The sequence below is a fragment of the Vombatus ursinus genome, unplaced genomic scaffold, assembly GCF_900497805.2.
Source record: "Vombatus ursinus unplaced genomic scaffold, bare-nosed wombat genome assembly UNPS02014781.1, whole genome shotgun sequence".
Taxonomy (NCBI): domain Eukaryota; kingdom Metazoa; phylum Chordata; class Mammalia; order Diprotodontia; family Vombatidae; genus Vombatus; species Vombatus ursinus.
Genome location: NW_020954559.1, coordinates 8,271,768 through 8,291,416, shown reverse-complemented (window position 1 = coordinate 8,291,416; position 19,649 = coordinate 8,271,768). Strand labels below are relative to the sequence as shown.

At 33.9% G+C, this 19,649-nt stretch overlaps 1 protein-coding gene across 1 annotated transcript in view; it reads right to left on the bottom strand.

Annotated features, from left to right (window-relative positions):
* Positions 1-19,649, bottom strand: part of LOC114046108 (unconventional myosin-XVI-like) — a 682,808-nt gene that overhangs the window by 176,119 nt on the left and 487,040 nt on the right. Inside the window, exons 25-27 of the mRNA XM_027866362.1 lie at positions 19,271-19,446; positions 16,635-16,715; positions 16,170-16,375 (exon numbers count right to left, since the gene is read on the bottom strand). Coding sequence (XP_027722163.1) covers positions 16,170-16,375; positions 16,635-16,715; positions 19,271-19,446 — 463 coding nt within the window. The remainder of the gene's footprint in view (positions 1-16,169; positions 16,376-16,634; positions 16,716-19,270; positions 19,447-19,649) is intronic.

The window sequence follows — 19,649 nt, the reverse complement described above, 5'->3', positions numbered from 1 at the left end:
AGATCTAGAATCTTACTGAAGAAAATGAAACCTTGAAAATTAGAATTGGGCCAGGGGAAGCAAATGAAGTTATAAGAGAACAAGAAATAATAAAACAAAATATAAAGAATGAAAAATAGAAGAGAAAGTGAAATATCTTATAAGAAAAACAACTGATCTGGAGAACAGATGAAGAAGAGAAAATATAAAAATGATTAGACTACCTGAAAGCTATGATCAAAAAAAGAAGAATCTTGATGGAATAATACAAGAAATAATTAAAGAAAATTTTCCTGAAGCATTAGAACAAGGGTGGAAAGTAGAAATAGAAAAAAATCCATTGATCACCACTTGAAAGTGCTTCTATGAGGAAAACTCATAGGAATATTATAGTCAAATTCTGAAATCCACATCTCAAGGATAAAATATTAAGAGCAACAACAACAACAACAACAACAACAATTTAAATATGATGGTGCTACAATTAGAATCACACAAGACCTAGCAGCAGACACATTAAAGGACTGCAGGTCTTGGAATACCAAATATCAAAGAGCAAGAGAATTGAGGTTCCAGCTGAAAATATCATACCCAGCCAAGTTAAGCATAATCCTGAATGAAAAAAAAATATAGACATTTGATCAACTGTCAGACTTCCAGGACTTTGTTTAAACAAAAACCTGAACTTAACAGAAGATTTGACATACAAGAGCCAAGAGAAACGTAAGGCATATACCAAAGACTTATTACAAGGGATTCAATAAGGATAGGCTATTTACTTTTTATTTATGTAAAATGTATGTCTAAGATTGTCATTAGCAATTAGGTAGTTTGTAAGAAAGATTGAGATAGACCTGAGTATGATATGACTTTAAAAAGTAAAACTATCTAGGAACAATTAAAAAGAGTGATTATCTTATACAAATGAGGTGCAAGAGGAAGAATTTGAACAGCAGAATTAGATGGAGGAGGAGGGCTGGTAGTTCTGGTAACCTACTTTCATCAGGAATGGGTTCAAGAGGGAAATATTTGTATATATATATATGTATATGTATATATCTAGAGAGACAGAGAGAGAGAGAGAAAACAGTATAAAAGTTTCCTAATTCAGGAGAAATAAAATGGTAAGGGGATAGGGAGGGAGGAGAGGATAAAGGAAGGATCTCTAGAGGGGATGGTGTGGTAGGTTGAAAGTGGGCTATAGAAGGGTTTTGAGAGCAACGAGAATGGGAGGATAAGGAATGGATATCTTCTGGAGGATAAGAGAGGGATCTTTAGAGGGGAGGGTGAGAGAATAGGCTAAAGGGGAGTATAGTAGGGTGTTTAGATTTTGGGGAATGGGAGGATAGGGGAGGGATTCTTGGAGGAGGGGCTAGGCAAAATAACAGGAGGGAAAGGTAGTGGGTAGAAATAAACTAGAGGAGTCAGGAGGGATAAGAAATAAGAGATATGCACAAACATAAAAACAAAGATCAGGTATAGAATTTGTTAGGGAAAGTGTATGTCTATAAATGTATGTATGTATGTACTTATGTGTATATATGTATATGTTTATGCATATATCTATATATAAATCTATCCATATTTAATTGTAGCCTTCTTGGGGGGGGAAGGGGAAAAAAGAACAAAGTAAAAAGTACATGACAGAGAACAAAAGAAAACTTACAAGGAAGCAAAGAAAAGATGCGTAGCTTGCAACACAACATGTAGTATTTATCATATAGGCTTTCTTTAAATGAAAATGTATTGCTATATATTTTGAATCCTCTCCTATGTTATGTTGTGCACATGACATGCTTTTTTTCCCCTTTTCTTACTTTGTATTTAAGTTTCAATATTTAAGTTTATGATATATTTCTTTTTCTTTTCTCTATTCTGTATTCGAGTTCTGGTGTTTGAGTCTAAAATATAAAATATATATTAAAAAAAAACAAAAAAAATCCAAGAATAAACATAGTGGAGTCTTATATTCTCTGGACACTTTAGTCAATTGTCTGACTATTAAAAATATGATCTACTGTAGAATATTGTTCATAAGTCTACACCTTAATTTTGATAATTTCATCAGGATATCGTCTATGAATTGATCATTCTCATAAAGACTTTAAAAAATGAGAAAAGTAGGAACAGCTAGGTGGCAAAGTGGATAGAGTACCAGCTCTGGAGTCAGGAGGACCTGATTTCAAATCCAACCTCAGACATATAACAATTACTAGCTGTGTGACTCTGGGCAAGTCACTTAACCCCAATTGCCTCTCTAAAAAAAAAAAAAAGTAGATGTAGATGTATGAATCAGTAGTGATTAAGGACCATTCAATCACTGTTTTGGGACAATATGATTGTGACTTTTAATTAGTTTCTCCCATCCCTGACATATATTATACAATAATATTTCAGTGCCTTCAAGATTATATCACCTCTACCACAGACTTCAGCAGTGTGTATTTGGTTTGATCCTGACTTCATCTTCTTAATTATTATTTCAATCTTCTTATATATAATGCATTGGGGAATAAGCTATCTGGGGTCTACATCTAAGGGTTCCACTATTCATGATGAAAATAGAATATAAAAATGCACGTAGATTTCTCCTACTGTCATGCTTATATGTAAATGCTCTTGGGATGATGTGGCTTAGTTTGGTCTCATGCTGTAGACTTGGTTTCACTTCTACTACATTCCATTTTTTAGAAGGTGATACTGAATATAATTTTCTGCCATCCTCCTCCTTAGTGTTTTCCAGATGAGATTGTATTCTAAAATAGAATTGATTGGCCTTGGCTGCCTTGTCTTTCTGCTTTGCAAGGATGTAAATTTTGTTAGTTAAGAAGTTTTCTGGCCTTTCTTAGCTCCTTGTGGAAGATTGTTTTGCTTTTTGGTGGGGAGAAAAGGGTTAATTTCTGCAGGAAATACTGCTAATCAAGGTCAATAGCTATGCCTTTTTTCCATTTCCCATTTTTCAGAATCAGTAATTAGTTTCAATAGATCATATTGAAGGTATGTAATTGTTCCTTATGTTATCTTCTTATCTTCATCCTTTCTTCCAATTTGATGTTAACTTTGACCTTTGTTCTATTTAATGCATGACTGAATGATACAGACAACTAATTCTGATATGACTACCACACCAACAGCCAGTCATTTCCTGTTCATTTTGATATAGTTACTTTAATTTCTGTGTGTATGATTCTGTTTGGTGTATACTAGTTCAAGCACTTTCTTCCTTTCTTCCATTACAAATATTCATAATACATAATCTTAAGATTTATGAATAATTTATAGGCTCTTGGATACTCATATTTCAAAAATCTAAACCTTTCCTTTTTACTACCTTCCCCCTTTCTTATTAAGGGATATTTAAATATAAATATAAATAATTTAAAGGATATAGATAGATATTTACATGTCATAGTTTGGAGATATTTATCAAGTTTTTATAGATTTTTTTCTTATTTTTTCACTAAGACCAAGAAGAAAACAAACAAGCAAACATTCTTTTGTTTATTTCTTTATCTTGGGAATTACATCAAGTAGCTAAAAACCCTTCAAAATTAGGAAAAATATTAATTAGAACCTCAATTTGCAGAAAAACTGCAATCCTAGGGCCTAGTCTTTCAGCAACACTCAAATCAACCTCAGGATAACTTCTTTCAGTTCAATCCAATCCCAGAATATTCTGAGAGGCTGAAATTATTTACCCAAAGCCAGATAGACAGTCAAGAAGAGATTGAGAAATACAATCAATTCTAGAATTACAAATAAATTGTATATTAGGAGCATAAACTTACATAATATTTGCTGAAAAAAGAAAAACAAACATCTCATAAAAGCATTTAATGGAGGGAATCACCAAATAGGAGAAATACTTTTCTTGCAAAGTATAAAAATAAGAAAACAAAGAGCAATAAAAGGAAAACCAACCAGTACTAAAGTGTTTACAAATGGCTAATTCTTGAGCTCATAGAACACAAAATCAAGAAAACATTTTAATATGTAATAATATAAATTATGTGCATATTAGAAAATTATTTTTGCTGTCCCTACACTACTAAAGCAAAGTACATTTTAAAGAAATTTCAATATGTTCTCAATCATTGACTTTGTTTACAGCTTATAAAATTGGTAGAGAATATCAATGAGAAAACTCTACATTTGCCAGAGAGCATAGTACCATGTGCAAATAAATGTTATAGCACAGGGTGCATTTTAAATCAATTTAATAAACATTTATCAAATACCTACTGTGTGCAGGTCAATGTATTAGATATTTGATAAGAAAGAGTACAATTGAAGGGGACATTGGGAAGAGCACATTCTTGGCAGAAGGAACAGCAATAGTAAAGTTAGAGAAGCAAGAAAATACAAGGTATGCAGGGTTATTAAGTAATATAGATTGACTTAAATTTAGATTATGTGGAGGGAAGTGAGATGGGTTTGGAAAGGTAGATGACACTAGACTGTGTACAACCTCAGAAGTCAAGCAAATGAGAACTTTTTATAGCAGGCATGAACGCTAATGAAGATTTTTGAATAGAGAAGAAGTTGAGTGATCAGATCTATGCATAAGGAAAATTAATCTCTTAAAGCAGTGGTATCAAACTCAAATTGAAAGAGGGGAGTATTAAACCATTGTAAAGATTCCTGTGGGCCTCATATTGATTTAGAAAATTACATGATTACATATTAATAATATTTATCTTATTGCCTTTTTATTTATTTTATTAAATTTCCCAATTATTCTGGGCAGCATGCAGGAGTATTGTGGGCCATATGGAGCAGTGGGCTCGCTGTTTGATACTTCTTTCTTAGAAGTATGCAAGCTGGGTTGGGTATAGAAAAAAAGTGGAGGAGGCAATATCTAGCAGGAAGTTATTTTAATTGTAGAGTAAGATGGTAGAATTGACTGGGCTTGTTAAGTGAATATGAGAGATAATCAAGTGCCATAGAAGTTTCTAATTTGGGAGCCTAGATCAACCAAGGAACTTGTGATAAAGGTAATAAATCTCATCTTAAACAGGTAAAGTTTGAAATACTGTCATTACATTCAAATAGAGATATCAAATAGAATGTTGAAAATGTGGGAAGAGAGCATAGGAAAGACATTGGAACAGACTGGAGAGTTGGCCATTTGTGAAATAAATAGTTGGTGTTATAAGAATGAATGAGATTGCCAACAATGGTATGTAGAAAGAGAATTTTAAAGAAAGGTCTAGAGTAGAATGTTCAGGAATGTTCACTGGAAATGGTTAGAAAGAACACGAGAAGCCAGTCAAGTTGAAGGAAGAGTAGTTCATGTCCAAATCAGATGAAAGTGCAATCTATAATGCAAATCCAAGTTGAAAGAGGATTGCCATAGGTGCCTAATAGATCAAGACTTATCTCATCATCACTCTTGGGTTAATAGCATTAGTTACAGATTGACATGGAGCAGTTAATGCTTAGAAACCTACTTCTTTAATTAGAAGTTGGTAGAATGATCCTGGTGGGGAATGGGTAAGGTCAGTGAGGGAGATGTGTTCTCTGCATGGGGGTTAGGTCATTGCAGAGGAACTCACTTTATAGAATTCCATACATTGGAGATATAGCTATTCAGGTTAAATTTTTGTGCCATTATTTCTCTCCTCATATTTATATGTTGTAGTTTGGGGTGCTAGGAACCCCAAAATGCAAAGGTTCAGAGTAGGTCTGCCTTGAAAGAATTTGACCACTCAAGCCTTCTTTCAGTCAGAACAGTGAGGTTTTATTATACACCAATTGGGCAGGTGAGATTCTAAGAATCTGTACCATCTAATAGGGATAAGATTGGCACTTTTATACAGAAAAAGATTATGAGAAGATCTGGATGGGATTAAGGAGTGGCAAGTAGTCTGGGGTGGGCCAGATGCCTTGGGCAGAGGCAACAGTGATCTGGGCTACTGAAATGCATTGGAAAATTCAGGGACTGGGTTGCTTTCAAAGGCATTGCCTTTTCCTTTTAGGGGTTAAGGTCTCATGACCTCACAATTTCCCCCAACCATTAATAAGAATACAGTTAAAATTTGGTAGTTTTATCATCTGGATTTTGCTTTCTGTCTATTAGCAGCTGAGGCAAATATTTCAATGCTGATCTCTTATTTAAAATTTTATTTTTTAATTATTTTTTTCTCCCTCACACCTACAAACAAAACCCTTGAAACAAATATACAAATATGCAAATATTCAGACATTGGCCATGTCCAAAAATATATATGTCTTGAAATGCTTTCTGATTCCATCATTCTCTATAAACAGGTGGGTTGTATGCTTTATCATGAGTCTTCTGGCTGTTTGGAGTTGTGATTCATCAGATGAGCTAATTCTACAGTGATTGGAGTTCTTAAATCTTTCAATGATGATGCACAGAGGACATATAAGTTAATTGCCTTCAGTTTTTTTTCCAGTAAATCTAATAGTATATTAACTTGGTATCCTTGTAAAACTGTTGTGAACTTGGAGTCACATGGGACCTGAGTTCACATACTAGATGCACTCTTTACTGTGTTGGTGATATTAGGCAAGTAATTTAACTTCTTGAGTTATACATCCTCAGTCCACTATAAAATGAAGAGGTTGGATTGGTAATCTCTAGGTCCCTCCTAGCTCTCGATACATAATCTTAAGATCTGTATTTCAAAATGCTCAAGAAAGCATCTCATACACAAAAAAAATGAATACTTTTTTGTTCCTAGGCCATTGGCAACAATCAAAGATGAGTGAGATTTTTGCGTAAGAGTGACTATGATGTTAAATTTTAAAAGCAAATCTTCTATAGCATGACATGCAAAGGGATATATGGTAAAATTAATTTCCAATGTCTTTTATTTTTATTTTCCAATCCTACCTGACAAATTAAAGTTTAAAAAAGAAATAATTTGCACAACAGATTTAATAAGTACTTATTAAGTACCTAGTATGCACAAAGTACTATCACAGGGACTGAGGATACAAAGATTAAAAAGAAATATTCTCTGCTCTCTATGAGATTTTTTTGTATTGAAACAAGATATATACAAAGATAAATAAATTAAATTAAACAAAGTAATTAATACAACATAATTTCCAGGGCAGGGGGAAATGATAACCAGGTGAAACAAGGTGAAACATCTAGTTACTGGATGATTAAAAAAATCTATTTTCTTTTGTAACTGTACTATTTCCTGATGGATTTTTTTTAAAAAAAATAAGCAAATTCATTTCTCAATGTTGGTTTAGCATAAGAACTTCAATGTAGAAAATTTTTATTTAATAATTTCTTTTTCCTTCATTCAGCTATAGTTTTTTTTTTTTAAAAAAAATTCATGTTTTAAATGTTTTCCTCAGGCACTTTTAGCAGTGAATGGCAGGATAAATTAATGACATTAATCCTTTACTCACCTTTGGTCTTCTTTAGATCCTGTAACACATTTCTGTTTTTCTAATTTAAAACAAGAGAACTTTCACACACTAACAACCATATGAGAGTAATCAACTATATTACAAAATGAATTGTGTAATTTGGATGTAATGACACTAGCAATGTGCTGAAGACAGTGTAAAAAGAGTATAGCAGTGATTCAGAAGTTATTACTCAATTCATTTAATGAGTCTAAAGACTTAAGCATATTAGGGGGTCAAAAAGCCTTAGAGAAATTATTCAGTAAAGATTAAAATATGGTATGCTGAGAAAGGACTTTCTAAGCATGAGACAAAATGTATCAAACATACTGTGCTATGGTCAGAACACTAAGATTATATTGAAGACAGTATGGTGTAGCGGAAAAAGCACATGGTTTGATTTAAGAAACCTGAGTTAGAGCTGTGTGATAATGAATAAGTCACTTCCCCTCTCTGAACTTCATTTTCATATGGAAAATGAGGCTAATAATACCTGTACTGCCTCCCTTAACCACCTAAGAAATTTCTGAGGAAAGTGGTTTATAAATCTTAAATTATCAAATAAACATAGATGATGGTGATGATGATGGTAATTTAATGTTGATGATGAAGGTGATGTCCTATTTGCTCCTTTTTATCCATCTCTTTTTTGAAGACTAAATATCTGTGAAAAAAATTGTGGGCTAGCAATAAATTGTTATAGGGTGACTGCTTTTCTATTTACTTATAAGGTTTCCAAAATTTTTAGCTATGATGGCTCCTTATATTCTCTGTACATTAATTGTTTAAAAAGGAAAGTGTTATCCTTCAGAGAGAGAAGATTACATGGCTAATCTGTTCTAATGAATATGCTCTTACAGCTGTTTTTACAACTGTCCATCCACACTATCACCTAGCTCCTTTGCAACCAATGGAATACATTTGCGAGATGATTGACCGGGATTAGGGGATTGTTTTGTGACCCCCATCCTTTTCAGGGATATAGTTCAGTACAATGGAACAACAACTGGATGTGATTCAATCCTTTAACTAAACTTTTTCCCCTTTAATATTCTTCACTGCAATCCAAGGATTGCAGTCATTCAGAATTCTTTTTTTGGCTTTTTTTCGGGCTCCCAAATGCTTTAAATTGGTTATTCAGCTCTTAGTGACATTTTGATTGGCTGTCCACTGATAGCAAGGAACATTACACTTGGCATAGCAGAAATTAGGAAGTATACCAGTTTGGTAAGACAAATACCAGTCACTTCTTTTTGCCTTAAACCTTTTGACCTCCCATAATATTTTGCTATATTCCATTGGAAGAAAACAGGCTAGATCATGAAGGATCCATGGTTCACAATCAATTAATCAATATGGAACTGGGCTGTCTTTTGTTTAAATTTATAGATGAATTACCCAAGTTATTGCTTAGCCTTCTGTTTCCAGTTTTACATTTCATAGAGAAGCTTCAGATAGGCTTCCCTCCCACTCTTTGTAAAGCTTCAGAAAATGAGCCAATGCTGCAGGCAGGTTCAGCAGAGACACTGCAGTTAGACTTGGCAAATCCTCCTGGAATCACATTTATCTCTTGCCAATTATATCCGGGCTGTCTGTTTTTACAGTATTTAATAGCTTCTGACCTTATTAATTCAAATTTTTATTAAAGATACATTGACAGTAACTGGCATCATTTCCACATAACAACCCAAACTTCTAGAAGATTTCAACACAGGTCTATGATTCTTGGGGACTGCCTGGTGTACTGGGTGCTGTTACCTATTAGTTTTAATTCAAGATCTAAAAAGCATCTTCTTTGCTCCCTCCCCCAACACCCAATTTAATTCGATGGCATGACCTTTCACTAACAATTGTGTCATTTAAAAAGCTAAATGACTCAGACCTGTTTCTAATAGGGATTCCATCCAATCACAATCTGAGAAAGCTGATCATAATTCCTCCCCATGCCAAGCATAATACTAAAACCTTTAGTATTATTACTGAACTGTTCCTTCAGTGTTTTTTTTTTCTTCCCCAAACAAGGTCATGTCATTAAACTGTAAACCTCTCTATTGAGTTATTTTGGTCCCACCCAAAGCATAACTACCTTTTTGAATAAATAATAGGTTGATGAGCCTCAGGATACATAGGAAATTATGATGTTAAGGATGAAGAATTACCTCACAGACTGCTCTTTTCCTAAATCCAAGGGAGGGTGAAACCCTATGGTGTATGAAGGCAGAAGAGAAAAGGGATCTTGTACTAGAAGGGAATGGACTGCTGGGTAACAATGTGAAAGTGCTGTTTCTCATATGTAACATTCCACACATCATTTCTCTTTCTTTACACAAGATGTGCCCCATGCTAGAATTCATTTACTTCTTCCCCTTTACCTTTTAGAACTGCCAGATTACTTCAAGACTCACCTCATGTACCATCTCCTTCAAGAGACTTTTTCTGCTTCCTCCAGCCATTAATTATTGATTCTCCTTATAAAATCACTCTGTATGTTTTGATTATATATTATATTTACTAATCTCTGTATAGAATGTAAACCTTTCAAGGAAAAGAACATTGTTTATTTATTTTTTTTCAGAGTTTGTATCCCCAGTGCCTAGCATAGTGCCTGACATATTTATCGTTCAGTCATTCCATCGTATCTGACTCTTCATGACCTCATTTTGGATTTTCTCTGCAAAGATACTGGAGTGGTTTACCCTTTCCTTCTCTAGCTCATTTTACAGATGATAAAACTAAGGTTAAAGAAGGCTAAGTGACTCTTCCTCGGGCCACATAAGTGGTAAATATCTGAGACTAGATTTGAACTCAGGAAGAAAAATCTTTCTGACTCTAGGTCCAGCACTCTATCTTCTACATCACATGGCTGCCTTAATACATGCTTCTTGAATGAGAAAAAAATAGAAATAATTCAATAACACAAAAAATGTTAAAGAACTTTGTTGGGGTTTAGATAGAAACATGACATTCTATCAACTCATTGTGTATTTTTTTTTTTGATGTCCAAATATCAAATATGGGCGAATAGCACGAGCAATTATAGGGAGATAGGAGAAACCAAAATGAGAACCGAAGAATAGTGAGCCATCCAACTAATTTGGAATATAAAGGGGAGTATTATAAAACATGCTGTGGTAAGTTGGAACTCTATTGAAGATGGCTTTGAATGCCATAATGAACTCATCCTTAATTCCCGTAGGTAGTAAGGAGCCAGTGAAGGTTTTTTGATAGATGAGTAAAGCGATCAGAATATTCAAAGATTTTATTGACATTAATATAAAGGATGAGTTGGGATATGCGTGTGGGGGCATCATGAAGATACAGAGACAATCTAAGTGGCTATTGCAATCATCTAGGGTAGATGAGAATGGTTGCAGTGAGAGTGGAAAGAAAGAGACAAACACAAGAGAAATTCTAATTGTAGGTAACTGATATGAACCTCAATTTTTCCCCTGAGTTTTAATAGATTGAAATTGCACTAAGACTTCTACTTGGGGGGGGGGGATCTACTTTGCACTTGACCCATTTTGTCTTACATCACAAATATTTATGTACAGATAACTGGATTCAATTCTTGGCTCTTATATTTACTATGTGTTTTCTTAGGAAAGTCACTTAATCTGTGTTTCAGTTTTCTCATCTGGGAAATGAGAATAAAAATAACTTACATGTGTATAGCATTGCAAGGCTTATAAGATCTTTATATACATATGTGCCAGACACTATGCTAGAGATACAAAAAGAAAGAGGCAAAAGACAATCAGTCCCTGCCCTCAAATAACTGACAACCTAATGGGATAATCAATGAGACAAGTACTAGCGATGTTATCCCTACTTATTGGTGAGAAAACTAAAGGTCAAAGAAGTTACGAGAGTGAATGAAGGGATGAGAAAAAATGCAATTACTGTGAACAAGTACTGTGTCAAATGCTGAGGATACAAACAGAAAAGTGGAGACTGCTCCTGCTATCAAGCAGTGCACATTCTAATGGGAGAGAAAATACATACAGGAGGTGTCAGCTCCAAGTCAGATAGAAAGGTTCCATGGTCCGTAGGATGCAGTGGTGAAGCAGATGGTAACACAGTCACTTTAACGTCATTTTCATTGACCCCACAGATAGTAAGTGTCAAAGAGAGGATTTAATCCCAGGTCTGCCTGCCTCCATGTCCAACATTCTGTCCTCAAAGACTAAACTATATTACCTCTTACAGTGATGAGGTACTTAAGAGAAATGAGAAGGGAAAGAATAATTTCATTTAATGTTAACAGGAAGGTTTCATGCAGGTGGTGGCATGTTAGTTGAGCCTTATAGGAAGAGAAGGATTCCAAAAGCCAGACATAAGGAAGGAGTGAATTTCAGTCATGGGAGACAGTCTGCCCAAATGCACTAAGGCAGGCAATGGCATGTTGAGTTCAGGTAACAGCTAAAGGCCCAGCTTGTCTAAAGCAAAGTGCTGGGAGGGGGAGTAATGTGTAATACAACTGTCAGTTTGGATCAAGATTGTGTAAAGCCTTAAATGAATTCTCTTATTTTAATCAACATTCTATGTGGCTATTATCTTTCCTGTATCTTTTTCTTCCCCACTGTATTATCTGCAGATATTATCTTCTTGATTTTTCCCCTCCTCCTACATTTTCTTCTTCCTTCAATACCTAGAAATAACTAACCTCCTTACATTTGATTCATTAAATAAGAATCAGTTGCTCCTCCTTAGCAGAGACTATCCAAAATCTTCTTAAAGCAACATAAGAAATATGAAATGATATTTAAGAAATCTACTCTCATTCAGAAGTTCCAAACACATAATAAAAGCTTTGGTATCTCTGCCACATGAAATTTTATAAAAAAAAAATAGAAAGAGCTGTAATTTTTTTCAAGATATTTAACATTTAATTCTATTTAATAAGAAGAATGATCCACAATTTAAAAATTGTCACATTACAAACCATGGTACATTAAAACAAGATTACAGTTTGTCTGCATTGGTATTTTAGAACACTCCAATTCTTTATTGTAGGTATGTATGACTTAGACAATCAATTTAAATTGACTGACTTTATGTGGGGTCTCCTCATGGCAAAGAGATGATTTTGGGTTTTCAAAGGCTATGCTAGCAAGCACTGTGCATGCTCTGGTAGATTCTCCAAATGTAGAGAGGCTTTGAGTCTGGGTCAAGAGAATTAGCCAAATATCAGACTAGCTAAGGAAGGAAGAATATATATTTGAAATGCTAAGTACTTCATGATGATTTTGTTGGAGGTGCAGAGATGCTACAGCAACTGGTTAAACAAAAGAACATATGAAATGACCTTTACACTGGGTAGCATAGCCCCATCTCTTTTACCTGAATCAATTACAGTGATAAGTGTAGTTGGACTATGGCCAGAGTATCCTAAGGAGTATATATTTCTTCAGCCATCAAAAGACATAATAACAATGTCCCTAGAATGTCTAAATCCCCTTGGGAATGGTTTATGATCTAGTGCAAAATTTGGTAGTTCTAGCAGATTGGTCAAAGTAGTTAAAAATGCTTCATAAAACATATAAGATCTTTGAAACATTGGCATAAATTTTGCCCAGATCAAAAAGCACATTTTGAAATTCATCCAGTTTCTTAGTATATGATTAGCACTGGATCAAATATATTGGACACCAAGTAAGTATTCAATAAATACTTCTAAAGTTAATGCCTATTGAATAAATTGTGTGAACACCTTAAAGTGTGACCAAATTACTACTACAGTGTAGCAAATTCCCTATTGTTGACAACAATTGAATAAAGCAGTCTTATAGCACACTCATCTATCTAATAGCGTTTCTTTTATAACAATACTTGAGAAAAAAATGAACACAGTAATGTGTTGATCTTTTACATTCTAAATCAATTTAGAATATTATTTATAAAAATTAAGTCAAGATGTGTTCTATAACTTTATTATTTTCTTAGATATTGAAGAAAGCTACTGAGACTATTCTACAATTTCAATTCATTCTATCCAAGTTTCATATCTTCAAAATTGAACTCAAATTCTTTCTCACATAAGACTCTTGAGACAAACAAGTCCCACCCTGACTTCTTTATTTCTAATAAAGGTGCCAACATTTCTCTTAGCCACCCCCATTGAAGACCTGAATCAATTTTGATTCTTCCTCTGTCCTCTTAAATCCAATCAGTTGCTCCGTGCTCTTCTTTCATACATTTGCAATATTGTTTGCATTTATCTTATCCCTGTCTCCCATTGCAACCAATCATTGCAGGTGCTGTATAACTCCAGTCTGGAGTTTTTAAGAGCCTCCCCCCAATCTTCCTTCCTTTCATTCACTCCCCTTTCCAAACCATCATTCTCATCACTGCTGTAAATCTTCTGTCACTTTGATTATGACACTTTTCTGCTGAAAAACCTTCAAGTCACATCTATGCATAGAGCCTGGACAGTGTGTGCTGGCACACCTTGGCCAACATGGTCTGCAATATACTCACACCTGTGGTTGATGTTTCTCCTCTCTCTCTCCTACTGTCCCCTCCTTTGCATTGTCCCTTGTGGGCACTTTTTTACTTTTTAAATTTTTTTAAAACAGTATTTTTTAATTTATGAAATAAAACAAGCATTTCCATAACACAATATAATAAAAAGATAATTGCACATGAAATTGCAAATCTGTTGCACACAACTTGCTATTCCTTTTAAATACATAATAAAGTTATGATGTAAATTTCTATTTTTCTTTTTTCTTTTTTTCCCTTCCTTCCCCTCCTGCCCTGCCCTAGAGATGGCCATGGCCAGACACAAACTGGTATATATATTTATTTTCCAATGAAGAAATCAAAATAATTTATAGTCATATGAAAAAATGTTCTAAATCATTATTGATTAGAGAAATACAAATTAAAACTACCCCGAGAAATCATTTTACACCTACTAGACTGGCTAAAATTATTGAAGGGGAATGTGACAAATGTTGGAGGGGAATGTGAAAAAAATGGGACACTAATTCATTGTTGGTGTAATTGTGAATTTATCCAACCATTTTGGAGAGCAATGTGGAATTATGTCCAAAGAATTATGGAACTGACTATACCCTTTGACCCAGCAATATCATTCTTTGGTCTATTTCCAAAGATGATTAGGGAAAAAGGAAGTGAATCTATATGTTCTAAAATGTTTATAGCAGCTCTTTCGGTGATGGCAAAGAAGTAGAAGTTTCAGGGATGATCATCAATTGGGGAATGGCTGAATAAGCTATGGTATACAATTGTGATAGAATACTACTATGCTATAAAAAATGATGAGATGGTTGATGTTAGGGAAAAAAACATGAAAAAACTTGCATGAAACAATAAAGAGTAAAGTGAGCAAAACCAAGAGAACATTGTACACAGTAACAGCAATATAGTTTTAAGGATGACTTTTAGTGAATAAACCATTTTGACTACCATAAATATCCAAATTAACTATCAAGGACATATGAAGAAAGATGCTATCTCCATCCAGAGAAAGAACTGATAAATAGAAGTATGTATAGAATAAGTTTACACATATATACCTATTTAGGTCAAGTGGTAGCTGTCTTTGAGGTGGGAGTGGGAGGAGGTGGAGAAGGAAGAAAAAAAAGGAGAAAAAAGGAAATTTACATGATAACTTTGTTCTGTGTTTAAAAGGAATAGCAAGTTGTTCATAGTGCAAAAATATTTATAGCAGCTCTTTCATGGTGTCAAAAAATTGGAAATTGAGGGGATGTCCATTAATTGGGGAATGGCTGAACAAGTTGTGGTATATGATTGTGATGGAATACAATTGTGCTATGAGGAATGATGAAAAAGATACTTTCAGAAAAACCTGGGAAGACTTACATGAACTGATGCAAAGGGAAGTGAGCAGAACCAGGAGAATACCCGACACAGTAACAGCAATATTATACAATGATCAACTCTGAATGACTTAGCTATTCTCAGCAATACAATAATCTAAGACAATTTTGAAGATTTCATGAGAAGTGCTGTCCACATCCAGAGAAAGAACTTATAGAATCTGAATTCAGATAAAAGCATTTTTTTTTAGTTTCTTTATGTTTCTTGGTTTTTTTTGTCTTTTTTTCACAACATGATTTAATATCGAAATATGTTTTGCATGACAGCACATACATTAGCTTACATCAAATTGCTTGGCTTCTCCATGAGGAAAGAGGGAAGAATGGAGGGAGAGAATTTGAAGTTCAAAATTTTTAAGAAGTTAAAATTTTTTACATGTAATTAGAAGAAATGACTTATTTTTGAATAAAACACCACAAATAAATTCTATACATTCTGCAAAGCCCATTTTGAATGTCTCTTCTTTCATGAATATTTCCCTGATTCCATAACTAGTTTTACCCTTTTTTTAACTACCCAATCACTTGTTTATGATTCTCTAAGTTACCTTATTCTGTCTTAAATTATGGTGTGTGTTAAAAATCTTTACATTCCTTTCAATACCTAACACAGCATAAAGCTCATTAAATATCTGTTGAATGAATTTTACATTTGCCCAATTTCTATAAGTTTTGGTGTATGGGTGGGTGGGGAACTTCAATAAGGTCTTAAAGATCTTTGGATATGGTTCTCTTCATTTAAAATATGGTAATCTATGCTCAGTGAAATAGGTCTCTTGGAAAAAAAATGATTTGAGACCTCATCATAAACAACAACAACAACAACAACAACAACAACAACAAAACACTCTGTGATGGCTCTTGCAGAATATCACAGCATGGTCTGTACCATAGATAAAACAAGCTTTTATCTAGCTCAAAAGACTTTACCTTGACAAGAAATCATTGAAGGAGAGGCGGACTGGGTATCCATACCGAATGATCTTCACCATCTCTAAGACCCCGATATATTGTAGCTGAGCAGACACATAAAAATTATCAAAGGTATCTGGCAACTTAGAGTTATTGGGTTTGATGCAATGAACAAAATGTGGTGTGCCCTTCTGAAGCTTCCCAATGATATCCATGAGGGATTTCTATGGAGAGAAGTAAAACCTAGTTGATTCTCAGAGGAACACATTGATTGACAAGAATGCAGTTTATAGTGAAATTTTGCATGTTCAAGTTATTTCTCTCATACTTACTGGGCACTATTTTTGATTTAAAGATTAATACGAATATCTCAGTTAATTTCCTGAGCCAAATGAGGGAAAGATGCTAATCAAAGCCCTCATATTTAGTATAGTTATATGCTGTTTTTACAGCATGTATATAACCTTAAAAAATAACACTAACCCTGAGTTGTGATGCCACTGTGAGTGGACCTCTCCTTTCTAGTTTCTGCAGAAATGTAGAAGTTCCTTTCTTTTTAAAGTGCTGCAAAGGGAAAATGAAAGCATGTGAGAAAGATTTTATCTGAATTTGAGAAAAGTAACACATCCATATCATACATAAAATCCCTTGCAGGCAAATACAGACTCACAGCATAAATTCTGAAGTCAGAACCAGACATTTTTAGCAATTTTAATATATGTTGGGGAAAATGACCCAGTGAATGTGTAAATAACTTTCTTTGAGTGGCAACTTTTCAAGAAAAGGAGTGCTTTCTAAGTCAGATCTGCCAACTTAATTTAAGTTGAGCACACATATGCATTCAAACACTGGGTTTTGAATTGCTGGTGCAACATGTATACTCTGCAGAAAATCATTCTGATAATTTGGGCTAAAATAGCAACATATTTTTCATTATATGTAGCCTGCCAGAGGACAAAATGAGGACTTTTTTTCTGTAAAGAAGCATTTTAATATTATTAGGTTATATCTCTATGTTTAGCTCTAATCAGTGACTAAGTAGATGTTCTATTTGATGTCTTTATAGTCATGTATTTTTTTTACTGATAAAATACCTAAACATATTACTTGCCTTCCCAAGGATGAAAACAAATTGGTTTATTTCTATAAGATGTAATATAATAACAAATACCATAATGTTCTGGTAAGTGAAAAAACATTCCCATATGTAGCTAAAATTGAAGAGGTTTAGAAGAAATAAAAGCATTGAAAGCAAGGTAAGGAAAAGGATATTGAGCAAAAGAAGGACACAGGGACAATTAATGATATGTCTCCCAAGAGTAAATTGGTTGTTTAATTTAACATTACAATTCAGTAAATTATACAAGTGCAACAGATTTGGTCTATCACTTCTGGAGATCTAGAAACCTCAATCTAAAAATATAAGAAGGTAATTAGCTTTACTGCTCTAGTTGGGGTGAGAGTAGAGATTAAAAAACAACGACAACAATAAATTATTTGCGTCAATTTTGAACTATTTCCATTACAACAAGAAGAGATTAACTTCATTGAGATGAATAAAAAAGTCAAATTGTCCTAATGAATTATACTTCTCAGACAAATGTGATAAAAAGGTTAGATTTAAAAGCAATTTTCATACAAACAGAACTGTAGGTGCAGTGTCCAATTACAAGACTGTGAAAGATGCCAATATTGCAGTGTGTCATGGGGGCTGAGGCATCCAGGATTGGAATACTTCTTAGGAAAGAAATATAACAATGGTGATGCCAAATGCTTATGGAAAACCATGAGAGAAGGGTAAAGTCCCTATTAAGTGAATACCATCTCTTCAAATTAGACCCTTTGGTTTCTTCTTACTGGGACATGACAGTCCCCTAGGATTGATTTAATTTCTGGGGAATTTGAGTTAGGAGAGAGCTAATAAATTCCATTTAGATATGGGGGAAAATAATGGAATCTATAACATTCCATTTTGTCCTTTTAACAAATTCTGCTTTTAAAAAATACAATTAAATAATTTGTCTGCTGAGTTGTTCATTATAATGCAAATGAAAGGTTCAGGGGAGACTAAAAGGAACTGAGAAATAAACAGAGTGATACCTTTTCTTGCTTCCAGAAGTCACCATTTTCCAAGGATGAGATTTACTAAAAAGTTCTTATCAGCATCAATACATCTACTTTGAATGAATTTTCATTCTTAAGTCTTCTGAACCCAACATGCTCTGAAAAAATTATTTTCCATCCATGTCCAATACCACACAATTTTTCTGACACCACTCTAAAACACAACTAAGCTTTTATTTCAATAAGTATAGCAAAATGCATTTCAACTAGATATAGGACAACATTTCTATTAATTGATTATGCTTGACATCTTCCCAATTACAGTTCCCTGTTTTTTTATAGTTTTTTGCAGAGATAAGCAAGGGGAATAAAAAAACAAAATAAAACATTAAGACATTGAATAAAAAAAAAGCTAAACAAACAAAAACAAAAACAAAATCCTATATTGCTTCACCAATGTTAGTCAATTCTCAATTCTGTTTATGGTTCGATTTTGTTCTATGAAATGGGCAGAATATATGAAGATTATATTCTTGGATGGAACAAATATAAAATCAAAATTAAGTTGAAGAAAAAGTTAAATACCTTCAAAATAAATGAAAAATATAAAGCTCTGGTCTATGAAAAATACACCATGTCTGTACGAGAAACTACAATTTATTGTTTGGAGACCAAAAACCTCTGAAGTGATTAATGTCAACAGAATAAGGAAGCTGTGTTTATCCCTCTAAGCCGACTGTCCCTGAAGTTACTTCCCATTCATCAAATAGACAGCCATAGAGATGAAACATAAATAGGATGTTGCACAGACAACCAATAAAATTATTAATATTGTAGTTGCTATTGAATTTTCACTATACTGTATTGTCCTGGGAAGAAAGTAGATTTCATACCTTTCTTTCTCCAATTTTTTTCAATGACTTTATTGTATACAGTCATTGTCTCCCTCCATTTACAACCCATATGGAGGTAGAGATGGCTGAAAGAAATAGCAAGGCTACTAAGACAAACATATTAAGAATTTGCTAGGGAGAAGGGTCACAAAGGATTCTTACCTTGCTGAGTTCCAGGTATTTCTTTGTTTCACTGGTAACTGAGGCAGCTGGCATTTTTTTACTTAGCATGTTAGATCGGGACCATCGAACTTTGAAGGAAGGGTAGGGACATATGAGGGATCCTGTTTGTGTCAATTTGGACTGGAACAACTGATTGATCACTATGTTTTCACTTGCTGGAAGATAAACAAGTGTATAGGGTAAGTAGAGGTAGAAATATCTTATATCACCCTTAAATTTATTCCCCAATTTATATGCCTAGGTGACTGAAAGAAACTTTGAGATGGGTTCTCCTCAAATATTCCCTGTGTTAGCTGTTGCCTTAGTCTATGACTTTTCATTTTCCTACTACAGACATATATTCTTATGATCTTCATCC